Raw genomic sequence first — 21,686 nt, 5'->3', positions numbered from 1 at the left:
AATTTCTGAGAGGGTATCTTCTGTCCCCCAAACGAGGCAGTCTCTCAAGGGAAAGGACGGACTGATCTTATTAGTCTGGTTAATTCATACTGTTTCCGTGCAAAGAAAATGCCAAGTCCTGAGGAAATAGTTGAAGTCCAGTCAGTCACTTGTTAGCATGTTACGTATGGAGCCTTGTTCTGTACAGCCATTTCCCCCTCTGTATATGAAATAAGCCAGTTTGCACTGCCATGTCTAATGTATGTTATAGGTCCAATGAAAGGATATCCAAAAATCCAGATAAACAGATCCATAAAACTTGTAACGGAGGAGTCAGTGAGGCGCTACTGTCTACTAGTCTGGTGCACGCCTTCAGCTAGTCTCCCCCGGCTTAATACCTGGCTCTCCTGTGCTCATATTCAGCGATTAGGCCCATTTTGCGCCTCCTCTGGTTGAACATTTTTCCTTTTGGAAAAATTCTTGGGCTGCCAATTCAAAAAAACCAGCAGAGAACGTCCAGCTGTCATAACTTTCAGTTTAGCAGGATATAGGGCATAGGAGTATCCCTTCGCTTGCAGACCATGCTTTACCTCTAAAAAGCTTGCCTGCTTCCATTGCCCTAGTAAGGAAAAATCCTGAATAAACATTACCTTATGAGAGTCGTGCATAATAGATTAAGTTTGCGTGGCCTTAACTAAGATTTTTGCTTTGTCTGCATAGCTGTGCAATTGAATAACAGCATGCGATCGACCACCTGGTGGTGGAGGCGCCACCAACGCCCGATGCACCTTTTCTATCTTCATGTGGCCTTTACGCGTTTCAATGTCTGGAACCTCAGCAGCCATTTTGAAAAGAATGCAACCAGGTCTTTCCCTTCTGCATTCTCCAGCAAACCCATGACTGAGATTTTTCCACCAGCCCTGATTCTCCATATCATCTGTCTTCTCCACCAGGGTCTCATATTTCTGTTCCGGGGCTTCCACCTTAGAGCGGGCCTGGGTTAACCACATCTAGCTTCTCCACACATGTAAGGGTTTCTCCAATCCGTGCCGAGTTACCTGTACTGAGGAAACAAAGGAAGCCACCTTTTCCACCATAGACTCTGGTATCTGTGTTCTGGGTAAGTTGATGTGAGAATTTGTCAAACATTTTCTGCAGCGGCCCTGTTGGGTCCGCTTCTGCTACCTACAATATTGGGTTCTCTTCCTTGGAGGCTGTATCCACAGTAGTTTTTTTTAGTAGTCTGGTGTTTAGTGATTTTTCAGCTCACATTGACTGTATAGACTTCCTAGACATCTTGCCACTGTGTTTTGGAAAAAGATTTTTGGGAGAGAATATCTATTTTGTCAGATTATAGCGAAACAGCTGGGGGAGCTACTCACTCGCGTCTGCCTCTCAGAAGCGCGCATCACATGACCTCTCCAATGTTGCATTATACTTGATTGTATTGATCAAAGGTCTTGTTCTTTCATATGCCCACTAACATGATAGTTTTTAGTAACATAGAAATGACGACAGAAGAAGACCAAACGGCCCATCCAGTCTGCCCAGCAAGCTTTCACACTTTTTTTTTCTCTCATACTTATGTTACTCTTGGCTCTTAGTAACCTTTTTATTCTATTTCCGTTCCGCCCCCACCATTAATGTAGAGAGCAGTGTTGGAACTGCATCTAAGTGAAATAGCTTAATTAGTTAGGGGTATTAACCACCGCAATAAGCAAGCTACACCCATGCTTATCTGTTTAGTCAGACTATGTAATTCAGTCCTTGTTGGTTGATGCCTGAATATAGATCCACGTTTCTTCATTCCCCCCTGCCGTTGAAGCAGAGAGCTATGCTTTATATGCATTGAAAGTGAAGAATCAGGCTTATTTGTAGTAGTTTTGCTTCTGATTTATACAGGGACAGACAGACATGGAATTAAAATTTACAGTACAGAAAATAAATTAGACTTGGGGGTGTATTAAATTCTGAGTGGTGTGTATTAATATTCTGATATGCATTTGAAATTGACCACACTATATCATATCGCTAGTTACTACTTACTGTTCAGGACATAAACTAAATGTATAAATACAGTAGTTAACATGTGGTGTAATTTTTCCTTTACTAACATTTAGAATGGAATAAAGTAGATGGTAGACCACTTCTAGTTTTCTATTAGAAATGACTGGAATAACTGGCCAGCGTTCTTTCAGTTATTCCAGGTACCTTTGGAAAAGGAAGGACAGCTTGGAGGGCCAATCCTAGCCCCAGAAGAAATCAAGGCTATCTTTGGCAGTATTCAAGACATTCTTGATGTACACACTAAAATAAAGGTAACTCTACATTTAAATGTAATCATGTAGTAGTGTGTTACAAGATGCATAGAACTATATCTGGTATTAGAGCTTGTTAACATACTCTGACATTAAACTACTTGAATGGTTTTAAGTGTCTCAGAAATATGCTGCACAGTATAACCAGTTTTTGGAGATATAATTTACATTGCTTAGAGAATGGAAAGCTAAATTTAGTGTATTGGTGAGTAGATTTGAGAGGCATGAGCACTCATTGGGGAGGGGGAGGAAGAAGGGTGGCCTACTGAAAGCTAATGGGGTAGGAACCAGAAGACCAGAATGCAAACTTCAAATCTTCTATAGGCTTTTCTTGTAACCTTGGTTGTCATTCTGTCATCCATTGCCTCATATGCATTTAGATTACAAACTCCTTTGTGTCAGATGCATTTGTGCCTGTAAGGAGGTTAGAGCATTATGTAAAGACTGAAATAATAAAATCAAACAAACGGCAGAATTTTCTACCAGTTACATTACATGAGTTCTCTAAATTGTCATTTAAACTTATGACCAGTCAGTCCAACACTTCATCTAGATCCTATCAGTGAAATAGGAGTTGCAATAACCAATCAAAATTAAAACATTGTTATATTCTACCTGATGAGAACCAATTCAAAATCTTTCAATTTGTTGTTTTAAATGTTTCTGAATCTGTAACATTTATTCTTACATTTTGTGCCCCTTTTCCCCCCCCAGGGAGATCTTGAAAATCTGATGAGAGACTGGGCAGACAGCAAAAGTATTGGCAATGTCATTCTTACTTATGTAAGTTGCTACTTGTTTGATTCATCCATTAGTACAAAAAATGGGTCTATGTACGTGATCTGATTTGAGAAAAAGGGGTTAATTTGGTATGTTAGACTGCTAGCTAGTAATCAAGTGGTGGCTGACACAATAGGATAAATAAAAGGAGCAAGGGGGAGTGGCAATTTTTAGTCAGTCCTTGCCTTAAAAAAAAAAAAAAAATTGTATATGGAATTGTATGTGGGATTTTAATAAAGATCGATTATGCCATACCAATTGTAATTTCTTTGTGCTATTGCATGCCAGACTTCAGTAGAAGCATTATTAGAAATTTCCTAGCATTTAGCCAGATGGACTTGGGACCAGTGTGTTATGTGCTACCCTGCTAGCAGATGGATAAGTCGGATTTCAAAGCTGACGTCACCCTAGATATACCCGTGCAGTGACCATTCAGTATCTGTCTCCTAGCAGATGTGGATTGTCTCCTATCGGGAGTACAATACTCCTTAGATGAGGAAAATTTACCTTCAAATTTCTGCTTTTAAATTGGAGAAGATAGAGCCTCGCTCTCCTGCGGTAATACCTAAGGGTCCCTTCCCCAGTTGAGAATTCCTGAGGTGATTTCCGAGATCCCCCAGAGATTTGCCTTGGTCCAGTAGCCAGTTCCTGGTGTTGACTTTGCTGCTGAAGCAGGTGAAAGGCAGAGGATGCAGGAAGCAGAGCGCAGCGGTGACGCCTTAAGCCCTCTTTCCCCGCAGACATGTCTGTACTCAGCATGTAAGCGCTGAGCCCAGGTAAGTAGAGAAGAACTTCTCTTATCCAGAGATGTGGAAGGGCTTCAGTAAGTTTTTCCTCCGGTTTTCTTGCTCTGTATGCTGTACCAATGTTGGTTCTGACCCCTGCTAGGGCAAAGGAAGGGGGTTTCTGAGCGGGTTGAGTGCCCCACTTCAGGCTTGGTGGGCACGCCATGTGGCAGGCTGCAGCAGCACCATCTTGCGTGCAGCTTTGTTGCGGCGCCATTTCCCCTGTTGTCTGTCGGTATGTGCAGTGCAGATCGGCCTGTATGCGCATAACTGTGTACAACTGGCCGCTCAGATTCATGCATGCCGAGGTGGGCCTGTGCGCGCTTGAGAGGCAGTATCCAGCTGATGAACACACAGGTACAGAGTATTATGGTTCCAGCAGCAAAGAAGCTCAAACGACACACTCCCTTTGTGCTGCCTGCCATATTAGGACTGCGCAGCCTGACCTGGAATCCTTCCTGACTGACACGAAGCCCAGGGAGGGTTGGACTCTCAGAACGTTTCCAGGTCCGGCCCCTCCCTGTCAGAGTATGGGTCAGCTAAGACCTTATCTGGCAGCACCCCGGACCTGAGCAATTCTGGGGTGGCTTGCCCCCCCCCCCCCCCCAGGAGAGGGCCGTTCAGCGGTACCTACCCCAGTTCCTCCTTGGCTAAATATGGATCCAGCAGCCTTCTCTTGGTTGGAATTCTTTCACGGCCTAAAAGCCTTTGTTCAGGCACAGTCTGCTACTGCCCCTGCCCAGCCAGAGCCCCAGCTGGCATCATTCTCCCAGCCCTATCAGCATGCTTTAGGACATGGTATCCCTGACAGAGACCCAGACACCATAGACGAAGGGGATGCGGATTCATTGGACGGGGAAATCCCTCCAGGCCTGGAGCCATACTGGACCATGCTTCGATTTTTCCACAGAGATGAATTACCGGCCCTGGTCTCCCAGACCCTGGGAGTTTTGCACGGACCCAATGTCAGAACCAAGGAAGAATCTTATCTTGGTGTCTCTACAGAAAGCTTCTTGCTATTTCTCGAGGCTGTAAGCCACCCAGGAGTTGATTGACCTGGAATGGGATGCCTTGGAACCATGTTTTAAAGAAGGTCGGAGCCTGGAAGCCTTATACCTTCTGGACCCGGCAGCCAAAGAACACCTGTGTTTCCTGAAAGTGGATGTCCTGGTCTGCGCCGTCTTGAAGCGAACAACTATCCCAGTAGAGGAAGGTGCAGCCTTGATGCTCACGATAGGTAGCTGGAATCCATCGTCAAGCAGGCCTTTGCGACAGCAATGACACTGTAGATCGCTTCCTGTTGTGCTCTGGTGGCTTGTTAGTGTCTGCTTCTCTCGAGGGGTATGCAGACCTCCTAAGATGAACCTCGAGGGGTATGCAGACCTCCTAAGATGAACCTCACAAAGATGCCCTTTAACCGGATCCTTCCTATTTGGTAACGAATTGGGAAAAACTAGCCAGTAAGTGAGGTGAATCTCCAGTGCCTCGGCTATCAGAAGATAAGTCACAGCGCCTCTCTCCCATGAAGGGTTGGACCAGGGGCTCCCAGCACTTCTGACCCTACAGAAGCTCGTCATTTCAGATATCCCGGCCCTCGGGAAGGTCTCAATCATTTTGAAACAGACAACCAAAAACAGGAATGGGTTTGGGCTTAGGTTCGACCCGAAATTCCCAATGAAGTTGGCAGACCCATCCACAGGATGAGGAGATAGGGGGCCGAATATTTCTCTCCTTTCAGTGGTGCATCAAGATCATATCGAACAAATGAGTACTGGACTTCATATGAGAAGGATATGCTCTGGAATTTCACAGCATCCCTCGGGACATATTCATGTCACCTTGCCACTGGCAGTGGAATCCACATCCATAAGGCTCCTCAGTTTGAGGGCTGTAACCCTGGTACCCTCACCCCAAGTAAATACGGGGCGTTATTCCATCTATTTCATCATATCCAAGGAGGTCATTCTGACCTATTTTACATCTCAAGAGCTTCAGTCGTCATCTACGGATAATTCACTTCTGCATGGAAACTCTTCACTTCATTATAATGGCCATACAACCGAGAGAGTTCTTAACCTCCTTGGATTGACGCCTACCTTCATATCCCAATCTGTCAAGACCACCTGCGTTTCCTAGGCTTTGCAGTACTATGCTGCCACTACCAATTCCAGGTGCTACTCTTCGGCCTGGCAATCGACCCCAGAACGTTCTCCAAAATCATGGTGGTTGTGGCAGTGGCACTGAGGAAAGAGGATCCTGGTGCACCCTTACTTAGACAACTAGCTGATCTGGGCGAAGTTGTTGGAAGCCTCCAGGGTCAGGTTCTTCCTCCTCCAAGAACTGAGTCATGAACAAGGACAAGAGGAGCCTCAACCCCATCCAGTGTTTGAAGTACCTGGGAGTCTGGTTTGACACGAAGCAGGACAGTTTTCTTCCTTCCCTCGAGGATAAAAAAACTAATGTGCCAAGTGCGTCTGAGTAACACGATACACTCCAGGGTGTGGAGCTACTTCCAGGTCCTCTGCGAGGGCACACACATGGCCACTCCAATACTCCCTGCTGTGAGTTTGGAACCCGCTGTCACAAGACTACTCGATCCACGTACCGATGGAAGTATGTTCTCGACTTCAGCGGTGGCTACAGGAAGCTCACCTAAGCAAGGGTGTAAGCCTATCCCCACTGAATTGGATCGCACTCACGACGGACGCGAGCCTCCGAGGGTGGGGAGTTCATTGTCAGTAACTGACAACCCAGGGGCGATTGGACTGAGGAAGAGGCACATTGGAACATCGCCTGGAAGCACGGGAAGTCAGATTAGCGTGCCTGCAGTTCAGTCACAAGCTCCAGGGACAGGCAGTCCGCGAGATGTTGGACAATACAGCAACAGTAACCTACATCAACCGCCAGGGAGGCACCAAAAGCCACCAAATGTGCCTGGAAATAGACCCCCCCACACACACACACACTTATGGAATGGACTGAGTTAAATCTACAAGGGATCTCTGCCACCCACATTGTGGGAAAAGGCAACGTAAGAACAGACTTTCTCAGCAGGGAGAGTCTGGATCCAGGGGAATGGGTGTTGTCGACCAGAGCCTTCCAGTTCCTAAGGGCAGGAGATGGATAGGGAGGTGGAGAATGTGAATGTGTTGATTGAAGACTGATATGATTTAATGAGTTGTGGGCTACAATTGGTTAGACTGAAGGCTATAGTGGAAAAGTTGAGAAATGTAAAAGCTGTGGTAGTCTATTGTAATGCAGCTTATTTGGGGTTATCAGGGGGCGTTTTTAGTAAATTACAGGTAAACCACAGCCAGAATCATCTTGGGTGGTTGTATATTTATGGTGCTCCCATTTGCATAAACTACATTAGTTACCAGTAAGGATGCACTGTGAGTCTTAAATGCTCAGCCTTGGTATTTAAGATGAAAAGTAGGTGTCCACTGCATCTTGGATTGGCTAAGCTGGCAATGCTTTGGTTGAAATCTTGAGATAAACTCTCACCATCAATTACAATGACCATCTGCATGATTTGTATTGTCAGATTACAAAACAGAGCATTATGTATATATATATGTGTGTGTGTATGATGTACATAAGTGCTTGTGAAAAGTGAATTTTCTTGCATTGCTTTGATGTGGGGTTGGGGGTGGAATAATGCAGAATTGTTTGCCTAATGATGGGAATACTGCACTAGATATTGAAGTACATACCACAGATGTTTGTAGGGGGTTCTGTTCCTGAGTCCTAGCAGTTTCCTTCTGTTGCTATTGGGACTTCCAGCTAATTTTTCTACAGGGCTTGAATTGAGCGCTGTAGATTCATTCAGAACTACTGAGGGATTTCTCTCATTTTTAGATTCTCCCCTCCCCCCAGCTCACATAAGTCGCTGTAGTGATAATCCTCAGCTGATGACCTGCAGCCATAAGCCCTAAATATGGCCACTAGGTATTGCTGCTGTGCAATGAGAGACCCCCTCCCCTTGGGGGCTGTGAATACTGCCCTCAACATTACTAGCTGGTCTAGGAACCAAACGCAGCTCTGATGTGATGTGTGTTATAAAAACTACATAGTTTAGACTTAAATTTTGCTACGAATATGGAATTCCTTTGCTTAAGAGTAGAAGCCTCTTACTGTCTCCTGATCCTGAAAAATCCCAGTGTCCTAATTGTATTGGGTGGTAGTACAGGATAGAGAGAGCACATACCTTGGTGAACTGCTGATTTGTGATATTTTAATGGACTAGTCACTGCAAACTTCTGCCTGATAAGTGGTAATGACATAAAGGGTATATCTTGTTAGAGGGTGTGTAAATTATTTGAGGGCTCATATATCCTGCAAATAATGCAAAAATATATCATGATTATAGTATCGCAGGCCTTGCATTAGCAGCTTAGCTTGCAGAAAAGTTAATACAAATTCCCAGCTGAAGTGTCTTCTGAGGAGAAAAAGCATCATAATGGGGTTTATATAAGTTGTCCCCTACTGCATCAATGTGTGCACTCAATCATGGAGCCTAACAACTGCTGATATCTTTGTTTAGTGTTAAGCAACACTGATATATTTTGCTTTAATTTATGTACTAGAGACAAAAATAGAACTGCAAATTTCATACTAGTACAGTGTGTAGACATTATTTATAGCAATTCTATCTTGAAAATAAAGGAGAAATTTAACCTGTATGCAAATATGGGCTTCAGTGCTTTGCTCTTATGTTTTTTCTTCAGTCAAAAGATCTTGTGAAAATATACCCACCTTTTGTAAACTTTTTTGAAATGAGTAAAGAGACAATTATCAACTGTGAGAAGCAGAAGCCAAGATTTCATGCTTTCCTAAAGGTAGGCCTGTAATCTTGTAAATTTTTGAAATTGCAATCTGGAGAGGCTTAATGTTTAAGTTGCTGAACGTTTTAGTCTATAGACGAAAAGAGATTTCTAAATAGATGAAAATGCTTGTTCGACAATAAAATGCTTTGGACCTATCAACATTGGATGGTGCAGAATCTGGCAACTTGCGAATTTAGAAATACCAAAGTTTCAAGTTTAAAAAAACACAACTCTGGGTACATTCCTCCTGGATTCAGGGAATATATTATAAACCTTAAACTGGGTTGTCTTTTTCTTAGTTCTAAAGAATACTTGTATCTGGTTCAAGATTTCCTTCAGACAAGAAGGGAAGAAATTAATTCTGAAACTATATCGGGGGTAGATTCGGCTTAAATTATTCTGTAGATATAAACTTAAAATCAGAGGCTTTATATTCTTGAGCTTTGACTAATTGGCTAATCTTCAGGAAGAAAAAAATGTGTTAATGTTCATGTAGTAGTTCATTTTTACTTCTCACCAGACCAGTCATGTAGGCTTTGTCTTACAAGCAGATGGAGATAGAAAATAATTAGCTTGCTGAACCTATCCTCTCTAAGACTTCATGCATTCTGTAGCTCTTCAGCATTGAAGGACAAGCAAGATGGTAGTCCTCACACATGGGTGACATCGGATAGAGCCCAGCACGGAAAATTTGGGTCAAGTTTTTAGAAACTAACGCCGCCTCCACGTGGGTCCCTCTTCAGTCTCTTTTCTGCAAAGCTGTTGCCTTGCAGTCGCAGAGCTCGCATGTCTCTTTTGGGAAGTTTTTTGCTCTTTTTGGAAGTGTTTTGTCTTCCACGCATTGCGTAGGGTCCCTCACTCCTTCAGGCCCTTTTCAACAATCTGGAAAGTCCCTCGTGTTTTCGTGGTTGATAGCTGATGGCCTTCTTCCCCGATACCCACTGACCATCGACCGCGCGCCGCTTACTTTTTTCCATGGCATCCTCCGGCTTCCGCTGGTGCCCCCAAATCTGCTTATCACAGACCCCTCGTAGTCTGTTCTCTTCCTGGGAGCATCCCATGATGTCCGCGGTTGTGATCTGTGCCCAGATGACTCCATCGATCGCTCCCTCCTACGTTCCCCGGCTCTGATCTCTGTGCAGGGGACCGACCGCAGTCTTTGTCATCCCGTTCTTGGTCAGGTTCCTTGCCATTGGTTCTGGGCAAGGACTGTGGTGACCGTAGAGAGAGAGAGAGAGGTCGATCATCTTCTAAGTCAGACCATGGACAAGCATCGATGTCTGTGCCTCCCATGAAGCAGTTTAGGGCAGAGGAAATTATACCCTCTGACCCCTGCTGATGCCTTCAGAGGCGGCCTCTGACACCAGCGGAGGGCTCTGTGCCCCTTAATGCTCCAGGGGATGTCCTGATTCCACCTGCTCCTCCTCAAGCTGTTTTATCCTCTGCTGCATTTTCTAATCCCCAAGAAAACCAGTGGCCTCCGACCCATTCTGGACCTGAGAGCTTTAAACCGTTTTTTGGTGAAGGAAAAGTTGAAAATGGTCTCGCTGGGCACCCTGATTCCCCCCCTCAAGGTGGGAGATTGGATCTGCTCCCTTGATCTAAAAGACGCATACGCCTATAACCCCATTTTCCAGACGGATAGTCAGTACCTCTAATTCCTGGTTGATGGGAATCACTATCAGTATCGTGTTCTGCCCTTTGGCCTGGCATCTGCGCCCAGAGTCTTTACCAAATGTCTGGCGGTTGTCGGAGCCCATCTTTGAAGGCGAGTGATTCACGTTTTTCCTTACCTCAATGATTGGCATATCAGACATCTCCCGACAAGAGGCTCAGAGTCCATGCACATTACAATTAAAACTTTGGAGACCCTGGGATTTCTGATCTACACACCCTGGGTTGCAAACAGGTGCTCGTCTTTTACTTGCAGTGAACAGTGCCTCACCATGTCTCTGCTCAGCATTTTTTCTCCTTCGACAAACAGATTAGGAGTCATGGTCTCTAAACAGACCTTATCCCATTGTCTAGCGGACTGCATTGCTTTCTCCTACCACAAGCGGGCTTCCAGCTTGGTCACGGCAAAGCTCACGCCGTGCGGGCCATGTCAGTCTCTGTGGCTCACTTGCATGCAGTTCCCATTCATGAGATTTGCAGAGCGGCGACCTAGAGTTCCCTCCACACTTTCACCTCACATTACTGCCTGGACAAGGATGGCCACCCACCACCCCAAAGAATTTTGTTTTCTCTCTGTTTATTTTATTTTGCTCAAACTCTGTTATACGACTGAAGAAGACCCCATGTGGTTAGCGGCATGCTGGGCATGCTCAGTGTGCCAGGCACCCTCCGATGTCGCCCATGTGTGAGGACTAACATCCTGCTGTCCTTGGAGAACACCTTTTACAGGTAAGCAACTCTGCTTTCTCTAGGTAGAGATGTGCAGCTGGAGAAGTCTGAACAGATTGCTCCTGGGCATCTGACTTTGTGTCCCCAGTTGTGTAGGACCAAGCAAGGGGAGGTTGGTGAAACTTGACTGAAGTTGGTTCTCTGGCTCTGGGAGAGCTGAAAGTAAGGAGTCTAGATTCCCTCACCCCACCTCACTTTCTTTTGAAAGAATACTTTTGAGCTGGGAGGCTCAGATGCAACTTAGCTTACAGGCTTAATGCCATTTGCCTGGTGGAATAAAGTTGAAGCATTGTGCCAGTAAACAGAGCACATATGTTGCCATATCTTTTTCGAGGGGCAGGGAGCAAGAGAAATGGGGATCAGCAGCAGCACCTGTGCTCCCCATGCATTGTTTGCCATGCCCAATTGCAAACCCAGCAGGATGCTGCAGTAACTCTGCAAGCTTCAATTTTGAAGGAGCTATGACAGAGGTGTGGATTTGCCCAGGATGTGCATGGGGGAGATTCTCCTAGCTAAGACCGTGTGTGAGGATGTTTCCACAGAGGCAGGCACCTCCGAGAGAAGGGAATCTAACTCCAGGATCTGTGGCCATTTTATCTGCGGATGGCTCTGCAGACCTCATGAAGGGATTTCCCAGCCTACTTCCAGGAGAGCTGGATTCTTGGACACCACAGGTCACCACCACGATCACACCTTGAATATTGTGTACAGTGCCTTGAGAGTGGCTAGACCTGCAGCCTGCCCCAATGCCCCAGGCCCCTTCGTTAACGCAGGGGCATCGATAAGGCCTCCACCAGTGGCTATATCAATGAATGATTCCTCAAAGGATACACAATGTTGGGCTCAATGGTGCTGCTTCCGTGCAAGACAAACCTGACCAGGGCTAGCCTTCCTTGGTTCTTCAGGATAGATTCTATTTGAGCCACTGATTCCCCCGATGCCCACAGGGCCTTCGGTACCAGTGCACTCAATCCAGCAGTGCCTTTGGTGCCACAGAGACCATCAGGGTCTCAGCATAAAAGATCACTGTGGGCTCCACCTCAGGTGTCCCCAGGCATGCGAGTGAGGATGCCTCCTATGACCCTTGGGAAAGTGGAGTGTCCTGAGGAGAAGTATAGGTCTCTGCAGAAGGATTTAACTTTTTATGGATTTGTGAGGGTTACGGCAGAGTCTGTGCCTTTTCAGCTCAGGTGCAACGTCCTACAATTTGTGGACACTCCAAAGGAGGTGGTTGCAGTACCAGTGCATGCCATCTTTAAAGATTTGCTTGTTTGGTTATGTGAGCACCCCATTTCCATCCCACCAGTAAACAGACTGATATGGTCTATCTGATGCAGCTCACCACAGGATTTGAGTGCCGTCAGCTTCCACACCAGTCCGTAGTGGTGGAATTGTCTTTAAAGAAAGCAAAGAGTGTGGACTCGCGCTTCGGCCCCTCCAAGTCATGAGCACAGGGCCCTGGACGCTCTGGGAAGAAGTCTTTCAGGGGTCCATGTTTGCAGCTCTATATGAGCTAATACTCCAGTGGAAAAAAGTTCAGGATCTGGTGGAGCGACTCCATAACAATTTCAGGAAGGTTTCCTGAAGGTGATCCTCAAAGGCCTGGAGTGCGACACACACAAAATCCATTCAACTTATGCATTTGAAACATTGGCGAGGATGGCAGCAGTGCATTGGAGCTAGACGTAAGCCGGGTTTCGGGCCTTGGACCTCTGGCCCAAAATGCAAGACAGTCTGGCAGACCTGCCCTGAACCAGGGCGAATCTCTTCGGAGATAAAATCAAGAAAGCGGTAGCGCAGCTGAAGGACTACCATGAAAACCCTTCAGCAGCTATCTGCAAGCACCTCAGTCCTCTGGTCAAAAGCCATCGCAGCAAACCTCAAGGCAGCCCTTTTACAGACCATGGAAGTACTATCCACCGGCTGCTCAAGCAAGGCCCCTCGACCGCTCCTGGCCCCACCACGGTTTAGAATGGCAATGAGGTAGTTTAAGCCAGCAAGCAGTACTCCTGAGGAACGACCCTCCCATGGGGGCTCGCTTACAGGTGTTTGCTGACGGTTGGCTCTGTCACTTCGGACCAATGGGTCCTCGCCATCATTTGGTGGGGGTACAGATTGAACTTCCAACGTACCCTTCCACATCTCCTCCATGTCCCTTTTAGGGGTCTGTGGCAAACAGCAAATACTTTGACTAGAGCTCTCTGCCCTCTTAATGGCTCGATCAGTCGAGGCTGTTCTGCCAAATCAGCAGGACAATAAGTTGTTTTTTTTTTATTCTAGGTATTTCCTGATTCCCAAGAAAACTGGAGACCTTAGCCCTATCTTGGATCTAAGGGTGTTGAACAGATTTCTCATAAGAAAAAAATTCAAAATGGTGTTGTTGGGTGCCCTAATTCCTCTCCTCAGGACTGGGGACTGTCTTTGCTCCCTCGATCTCAGACACGCTCATATTGTGATCTCTCCCTGCCATCAGAAATACTTTTTTCTGGTGGGGGAGGAGCACTATCAGTATTGGGTGCTGCCTTTCAGCCTTGCATCCACACCCTGCAACTTCACGAAATGCCTGACTGTAATGGGAGCTTCTCAGGAGACACATGGTACATGTCTTCCCCTACCTAGATGATTGGCTCGTCAAAATCAATACCAGGCAGGGAGCATTACATTCTCTCCACTCCACCGTCCAGATCCTGGAGGCTTTGGGGGTGTTTAATCAACTACCTGAAGTCCCAGCTGGTTCTATCACTACAAATGTCTTGATTGGGGCCAGGTTCAATACAGTCCAGAGGAAAGCTTTTTTGCCCCAGGACAGAGTGGTAACCCTGGTGTCCTTGGTAGAATCTATCTCTCTCTCGAAGCCAGCAGGCCTCCACGCACCAGATCCTACATCTTTTGGATCACATGGCAATGACAGTACATGTCATGCAGTTTGCCTACACATGCACAGAGCGCAGTGGACATTGTGCACTCAGTGGTGTCGGCCACCCAGGACCTTCAAGCTTGCATCAGTCACCACTTGTCTCCTTGTCCAACCTAGAGGTGGGAATGCCTTTCCAGGTTTCTCCACCGCAGGTTGTTCTCACTATGGATTCGTCCCACATAGGTTGGGGGGGGGGGGGCTCATATGGCAGGCCTTAGCACCTAAGGTCAATAGTCCTCGCAGGAGCAGCATCTTCAGATCAACTTTCTGGCGCTCCGGGCATTTCGGAATCTTAGCCAACAAGGTAGTTCTGGTACAAACAGACAACCAAGTGGTGATGTGGTACCTGAACAAGCAGAGGGGACAGGTTTGTTCCTCCTCTGCCAAGAGGCGGTACATATCTGGTCCTGGGCGCTTCCACAGGGCATTCTCCTGCAAACCGAAACACAACGGTGGGTGCTTTGTCAGGCCTTTCATCCCAAAGAATGGTTCCTGAAAACAGGAGGTGGCAGATCAGATCTTCCACCTTTTGGGGGACCTCAGACAGATCTGTTTGCTTCCCTGTGCAACAGGAAAGTGGATCAGTTCTGCTCCCTAATTAGACCGGATGGCAGACTGGTTTTGGATGCCTTCGCTCATCATTAGGGCACCGGCCGCCTATATGCGTGTACCCTACTCTTCCACTAGTGTCGGACTCTACTGAAACTTCAGCAGGACCAAGGAACCATGATTCTGATTGTGCCTTATTGGTCATGACAGATCTGGTTCCTGCTTCTGCAAGATCTATCCTCATGGTCTTCGATCCATCTGGGAACCACTCTGGACCTGATCACTCAGATCAGGGCAGGCTGCACCATCCTAACCTCCAGGCCTTGTCCCTCATGGCGTAGATGTTGAACTGATGACCCTGCAAGCCAAGCCCTGGGTCTCTCGGACAGCGTGTCTCGCATTCTGGTGGAATCCAGGAAGCCTTTGACTGCTGCTTCACCTGCATAACAGTCGAGGATTTCAAAATATTGTCTGATGCCCAGATCTTTTTCCTGGAAGATAATTGCTAATATGGAAACTAACATCATATTAACTACACTATGTTGGACAATCTGTCTCCATTTTCTTACTTCTGGACTATAGAAAAGTTGAGGCATGAAGGCAACTTGGAGGTCATAGCTACCTTGACACCTAGTTTCCTCATGGAAAAGCTCAATCTGATTAGCCTATTGCAGAGTATGGTGGTTTTAAAGTGTGTTCTGTTTGCCTTTTTGCAGTCTGGTATTAAGAGAAGTTTGACATTCTCTTAAGGTTCAGGTGGTGGCACGCACCTGTTTTTATAAGGGGCTTGTTTAGGGTCTCAGCTCATCCCGAATTTGTGCGCTCCCTGTAGGGAGTGAAGCACCACCTTTCCCTGGTAAGGCTCTGATAGCGTGGTACTGTGGCATTTGTGTTAGGTGCTGCTTGACCCTTTTAAGAGGAGAATTGAACAAGGACCTTGCTCTCAAGACTGTTTCTAATATGCATCTCACTGAACAGATAATTATCACAGTTGCATGCACTCTTGTAGAGAGCTGGTCTTTGATCCTTTCACAGAAAAGAGTAGCCTTTAATATAATGCCATGTTTTTTTGCCTAAGGTTGCCTGTTTCATAGTAGCAGCAGCATCTCTGTCCTGCTCACCCCCTGCCCTCTCATGGTAGGTTCAGCAATCTAGTTCTTTATCCATCTGCTGGTAGGACAAAATCCATATGTCTGGACTGGTCTAGTTGGTCTCAGAAAAAATAGCAGTTAAGATATGTAATACTGTGTATTGTGTAGTCATTTTTCCTTAGCACTTTCTTTTTAGAGTTTAATACTGGACATATTTTTTCTATTAGTCTTAAATTGGTAAAAGGCTAAGATTTCAACATGTATCACTTGTTAAATTCTTGCTTCTGTATTGAGATTTTGATGTTTCTAAGTATTAATCTTGATATAAATTTCTAAAAGCTTAGATCTTCCAATAATAGCTCACAAGTAGAACATTTTCATCTGTCAGAGCAAAAAGTGATAGATTCTGAATCCTTATAAGGCTCTCATATAAGTAAACTATTTATACTACTGTAAGAGGGGAAACTAGTAACTCTGGGTGAGGTTTTTGGGGGGTGAAGTTTTACATGCAGTCGAGGTACGAACAGCACAGTAGACACTCCAAATCACATAAAATCTTCACTGTTGTCTACTGTGCTGTTCGTACCTCGACTGTGCATATAAAACTGCCCCCCCCAAACCTAATCCATCACCAAAGCCTCACCCCAAGTTCAGAATGGTCCCTCTTACAGTGGTATAAAAAGTTGACCAATATGTGTGCCGCCTCAGACTCTCTCCCTTCCCGAAATGGGATTTGCAATAAATATTGTAAAACCCGTTTCGGACTTAACATACAGCATAACGCCAGGAAAAATGGTGTAGTTTATTTCTGGTGTTTAAATCCCACGTTAGCATGCGTTACGCTATTGCACGCAACGTTAAGTGCACCTCATTTTCATAAACTCTTCCCAAACTCCTCCCATGTGATTAAATTTTTAAAATTTGCATACATATGGTGATGTGTTATTTATCGCATGCGTTATTGGGGGTATTAGGGCCCTAATGCAATTTGATGAATGACCCCCTTTGCTAGCTGCCCAGTAGCTGATTATAGATCTTTTTTCATGCTGTCTTCTCCAGGGTATGCTTGGTATATTTATCTGGTTGCATAGACTACATCATTTTAATAGCCTGACTCTGGATTGTATGTGCACTTTTCTTTGCCAGACTGACCTTGATCTAGGAGCAGTACTTAAATGAGTTCCCATGAGCAATATGTATGAATGTATTACCACTTTACAATTGACAGGCAAGCATGAATCTGCCATAATTTGTCCTGTATTTATTTGCTGTTTGTGTTATATATCCCACCAATGTAACTTGCTGTAACATGCTTTGAACTCTTACAGAAAAAGCATGACACATTAATGATGGTAATGCATGAATATCATCTGATGATATAGACATGGACACAGTGCTCAAAAATCAGAAAGGCTTGCTGAGCGTATGAGGAAGTTCCTGGGCATGTGCCACTTCTTAAGCTCATCAGTCTCTCTTCATCCAAGCTACTGCATAGATGTATTGCCAATGTCACTCTACAATTTTGTTTGGCCTTATTAGTCAGCCTAGATTTCTGCCTTGTATTAACAAGGTTTCTATACCATATAATTGGTTAAAAACTAAACCAATTTACAAAATCATTATCATAAAATACAAACCATCAAACACAACACCAAATGATGTATATATTGCATAATTGGGGTGGTGGTGGGGGTTGCCTTTGCCTTGGTGGCCCCTCAGTACTTTCAATTCTAGGCCAAGAAGACTCTGATCAGCCTGCATTTGTGGGTGCTGGATGTCCACCAGATACTTTCTCAAGGGTTAAAAAAATAATACATCCATTGAACTTATTCAAACCAGAGTTTCTATATAAATGAATGGAGCTTCCGCTACTGCTGTTAGCTGCTACTCTAATAAAGCTGATACATCCAAGTTTTAAGAAGTCAGGGCAGCTGATTTGTTATCATTAGAACTTGGTGACCACTTTAAAAATGAAAAATACCTTATTTGTTGGTATAAAATTTTGAGATGGAATCTTTAAATTTTGTTCAAAAGTAGTCTCTGGATCAAGAATTCCTAACCAGTTGTTCAGTCTAACACAGTGACTGAGGCAAATAGGTTGGAGGACAAGTCAAAATTCTACTCCATGCTTCTGTGTTGCTACAGATTAGTTAACAATGCTTTTGTGATAGACTGGAGCTATAGTCTGCTGTATACATACTCACTAGGATGAAAGAAAAGAAATAGATGCCTGTAGTCTTAAAACAATCCTTTATTGCAGTGGAGACACAAGGGTAGCCCGACTCTGGCCGAGTTTCGCCGTTTCAAAACGGCTGCCTCAGGGGCTTACAATAATCTTCTTGAATTCATTAGTTATATATCGACTAAGAATATAGTGTGATCATATAAAGAGCTGTATGATCTCTCCATGTTTGCCTTTGCTAGTGGAGTTCTGCTATCGCGAATGCTTCAAGACGCAACATAAGAGATCATACAGCTCTTTATATGATCACACTATATTCTTAGTCGATATATAACTAATGAATTCAAGAAGATTATTGTAAGCCCCTGAGGCAGCCGTTTTGAAACGGCGAAACTCAGCCAGAGTCGGGCTACCCTTGTGTCTCCACTGCAATAAAGGATTGTTTTAAGACTACAGGCATCTATTTCTTTTCTTTCATCCTGACGGCTATTATAAATCGCCTTCCTTCGTGCTTTTTGGGTACATACTCACTAGTTCTCGCATTGGCAGGACTGTCCAGAAGGACCTTCAGGACAAGACTAGATTAATTCTCATAGCACTGGCTTGGCTTTAATGAGTTATCCATATCTAGTCTTTCAATCCAGTCTTCGATTCATTTGGGAATGCATCTTAACTCTCATCACACGGGAGGATGGTAGACTAGTCTCTTCCTTACTCCTTCCAATGAAGATGGAGGACATATTGTGTTTGGCTAGAAAACATTCAACCAGAAAATCCTATGCTTTTAAGTAGGAAAAATTCTCAACATGTTGAACTAACCAGTTGAATCCTGTCTTTGTGGCTTGAGAGACTTAGTCCAATACTTGTTCTTGTCCTTGGGTTTCAGCACTTGTTCAGTCAAGCTTTATCTTATCAGCATTTGTGGCATATTGCTAGCAGGTAGAAAGAGCTTAGATCTCTCTCCATCCTCTAGTATCAAAGTTCATGAGAGGTCTATGGCATTCTAAGCCCCCAGTTAGTAAACTTCTAGTGCTGTGGAATCTCATTGTAGTCTTGGCTCAGCTCATGAAACCTTCCTTTGAGCCTCAAGTCTTCACTACCTCGTGGATGGGCGAAGACCTATATAGATATATAATTTTCTATTACACCTAAATTTTACACTTCTTGTGTAACCTGCCTAATACCTTTAACAGAAGGCTTGGGGTACCTGCATGGAGAGACAGTTGCTGCTATTCTTAGTGGAAAAACTAGATGGACCATTATAGCCTATATTGGTTGTCAGTCATGGTTGCTATATACTAAGTCAAATTTGAAGAGTCTCAACTGGAAAATTTATCATTGCCATGACTTCGGCACAAAGAGTAAGTGAATTACAGGCTCTAGTTTCGTATTTGTCATACCTGTATTTCTTTTCTCATTGGTTACATGAACACTGAATTTCGCAATGTTATACCTAGACATAATAAAACTATTAAACCAAATGGAACTAGTAATCAACATCGAAAAAACAGTTTATACATCTTGAACGAAGAAACATTGAAAGAATTCAAAATCCCATCCGACTTAAAAATGGCAAATCAGTTGAGCTAACTGATAAAGCTAGAAACCTAGGAGTAATTATAGACACGGAACTGTGCCTTAAACACTTATCAATAAAAGGAAGAGAAGGCTACGCCAAACTAATGGTCCTTAGAAGACTAAAACCAGGAACACTTTTGTACAGTACTACAAGCATTATTATTTGCCAGCACGGACTACTGTAACACACTTTTCCTGGGATTGCCATATACTACTATCAGACCACTGCAAATACTACAAAACTCAGCTGCCAGAATACTTACTGGTAAAGGCAGAAGAGATCATATCACCCAGACATTTGCAGATTTACACTGGCTCCCAATAGAACAAAAAGTGCAATTTAAAACACTATGCACAGTGCATAAACTAATAAATGACTAACATGCTGATTGGCTAAACACTGCTCTACGATTACATGTCCCTCGAAGTCTCAGATCAGCAAATAGAGCTCTACTAACCATACCCTCAGTCAAAACAGCAAAGTTGACCCAAGTTAGAGAGAGAGCACTATCTTTGGCAGGACCATTATTATGGAACACATTACCCCTGGAATTAAGACTCATGAAAGAATTAAAACTCTTCAAAAAAGGCTTAAAAACATGGCTCTTCAAAAAAGCATTTCACAATGAGGTAGCTGAATAACAACACAAATAGCGAATGTCACCTGTAAAAAAGCAGACTTGCTTATTTTTTCATTTTTCTCATATTTAAGTATTAAATTAGACAGTATAAACATATGATTACACTAACAATCATAAATGGTAACCACACCCATTCCCCATTTAGTGTATATTATTGAACTATGTAACCATATAATACTGGACCTTATGGATAATTTAGAAACCAAACATATTTGTGCCTAACTGTAAACCGTTGTGATGGTGCTCTACTAAACGACGGTATAGTAAATAAAATGAAACTTCTCCAAGTTCTTTCCTAAGATAGTATCTGCATGCCACACTAACCAGATATTGTGCTTCCGGCTTTGTTTCTGAGACTACATGCTCGTGGGAGAACGTGCTTTTTGCTATTTGAAGGGGACAACCTCCACTGTCAAGCTTCTCAACTGTTTGTATCCTTTTGATCCAAATAAAGTGGGATGGGTGGTTGCCAAAACTGGCTAGCAGACAGTATTTCAGACTGTCATGCACTGGCTGGTGTACCGATGACTTTATTACGGCTCATCAAATGAGCTATGGCAACATCAGTTCATCTCAGGGCCACTTCTGTTAACATATGTACAGCTGTTACTTGTCAATTCACACATCCCACTATATTCTCAATGTTTCTTAGGCAAATCAACTTTGGACAAGCAGTTTTATGTAGCTTGTTCATGCAGTTGTCTGGTCTCACCTGGTGATGTCCGAGTTATCTATTTTTAGTAGTTTCTCCGCAATACAGCTTCGCTTCAACTTGGGAATCCCCCCCCCTCCCACCAAGCCTGCTTGTTGATGGAGAAAGCAAGTTTGTTTACCTTGGCCATACTTAATGCCTGCTGGCTGCCTCCCCGGACAGAGGTGGCAGCCTTGCCAAAGCTTAAGCTCTGGAAGAGACTGAGGGATTCATGAGGCAGCGTGCACACATGGAGGAACTCCCGCATATGCTTGCTAAGACTTTCACTGAGCTCTGACAGCTGGATCCATGTCTGCACTGTTGGATGGTCACCTATGCGTTATGGCTGATTAATCCTGCTGTCTATGGAGAACTTTCGTTTACAGATGAGCAACTTTCACTTTAAAAAAAAAACAATTTTTTAATACCTCTTATCTTAGGTTCCTCTGAAATTGTTTAGCATGAGTACATGCATGTGTGTATACTTTTGCTTGGTAAGCAGATACGCATTTGTAGTTTAAGCATATAACTGGGTTCTCCTTCCCCTCCCCCCCTCCCCCCACCTCAGATTAACCAAGCTAAATTGGAGTGTGGACGCCAGACTCTAGCAGAACTACTAATCCGACCAGTTCAGAGATTACCCAGTGTTGCTCTTCTTCTGAATGGTAATGTATCTGTGATGCTGTATTTTCATTAAGTTTTTTTTTGTCTTTGTAGGAATATTGCAGCAGATTCCATACATATTTATAGTGATTTTTCCCTCTTGCAACACTCATATAAAACACATTTTGTAGAGCAACTTTATCCAGCAAAGACAGTAAAATTAACATTTTTCTATTTTAAAGGGGTACCACTTTAATACTTGGCATAATTGAGAAAAGTTTCAGGTGTAAAAAATGGGTTTTTAACCCCTGATAAATGTTCACTGAAAATGATGGGGCTTATG

At 44.2% G+C, this 21,686-nt stretch overlaps 1 protein-coding gene across 9 annotated transcripts in view; it reads left to right on the top strand.

The window, feature by feature from the left end:
- The window catches only part of ECT2 (epithelial cell transforming 2), a 199,443-nt gene that overhangs the window by 68,770 nt on the left and 108,987 nt on the right, over window positions 1–21,686 (top strand). For all 9 annotated transcript variants that reach the window (XM_029616751.1, XM_029616758.1, XM_029616756.1 and 6 more), the window contains 4 exons: window positions 2,178–2,297; window positions 3,012–3,080; window positions 8,590–8,700; window positions 21,309–21,405. In XM_029616751.1, coding sequence (XP_029472611.1) covers window positions 2,178–2,297; window positions 3,012–3,080; window positions 8,590–8,700; window positions 21,309–21,405 — 397 coding nt within the window. The remainder of the gene's footprint in view (window positions 1–2,177; window positions 2,298–3,011; window positions 3,081–8,589; window positions 8,701–21,308; window positions 21,406–21,686) is intronic.

The sequence above is a fragment of the Rhinatrema bivittatum genome, chromosome 9, assembly GCF_901001135.1.
Source record: "Rhinatrema bivittatum chromosome 9, aRhiBiv1.1, whole genome shotgun sequence".
NCBI lineage: Eukaryota > Metazoa > Chordata > Amphibia > Gymnophiona > Rhinatrematidae > Rhinatrema > Rhinatrema bivittatum.
Note: the sequence above shows the minus strand (reverse complement) of the source record. Positions and strands in the feature narration are given on the sequence as shown.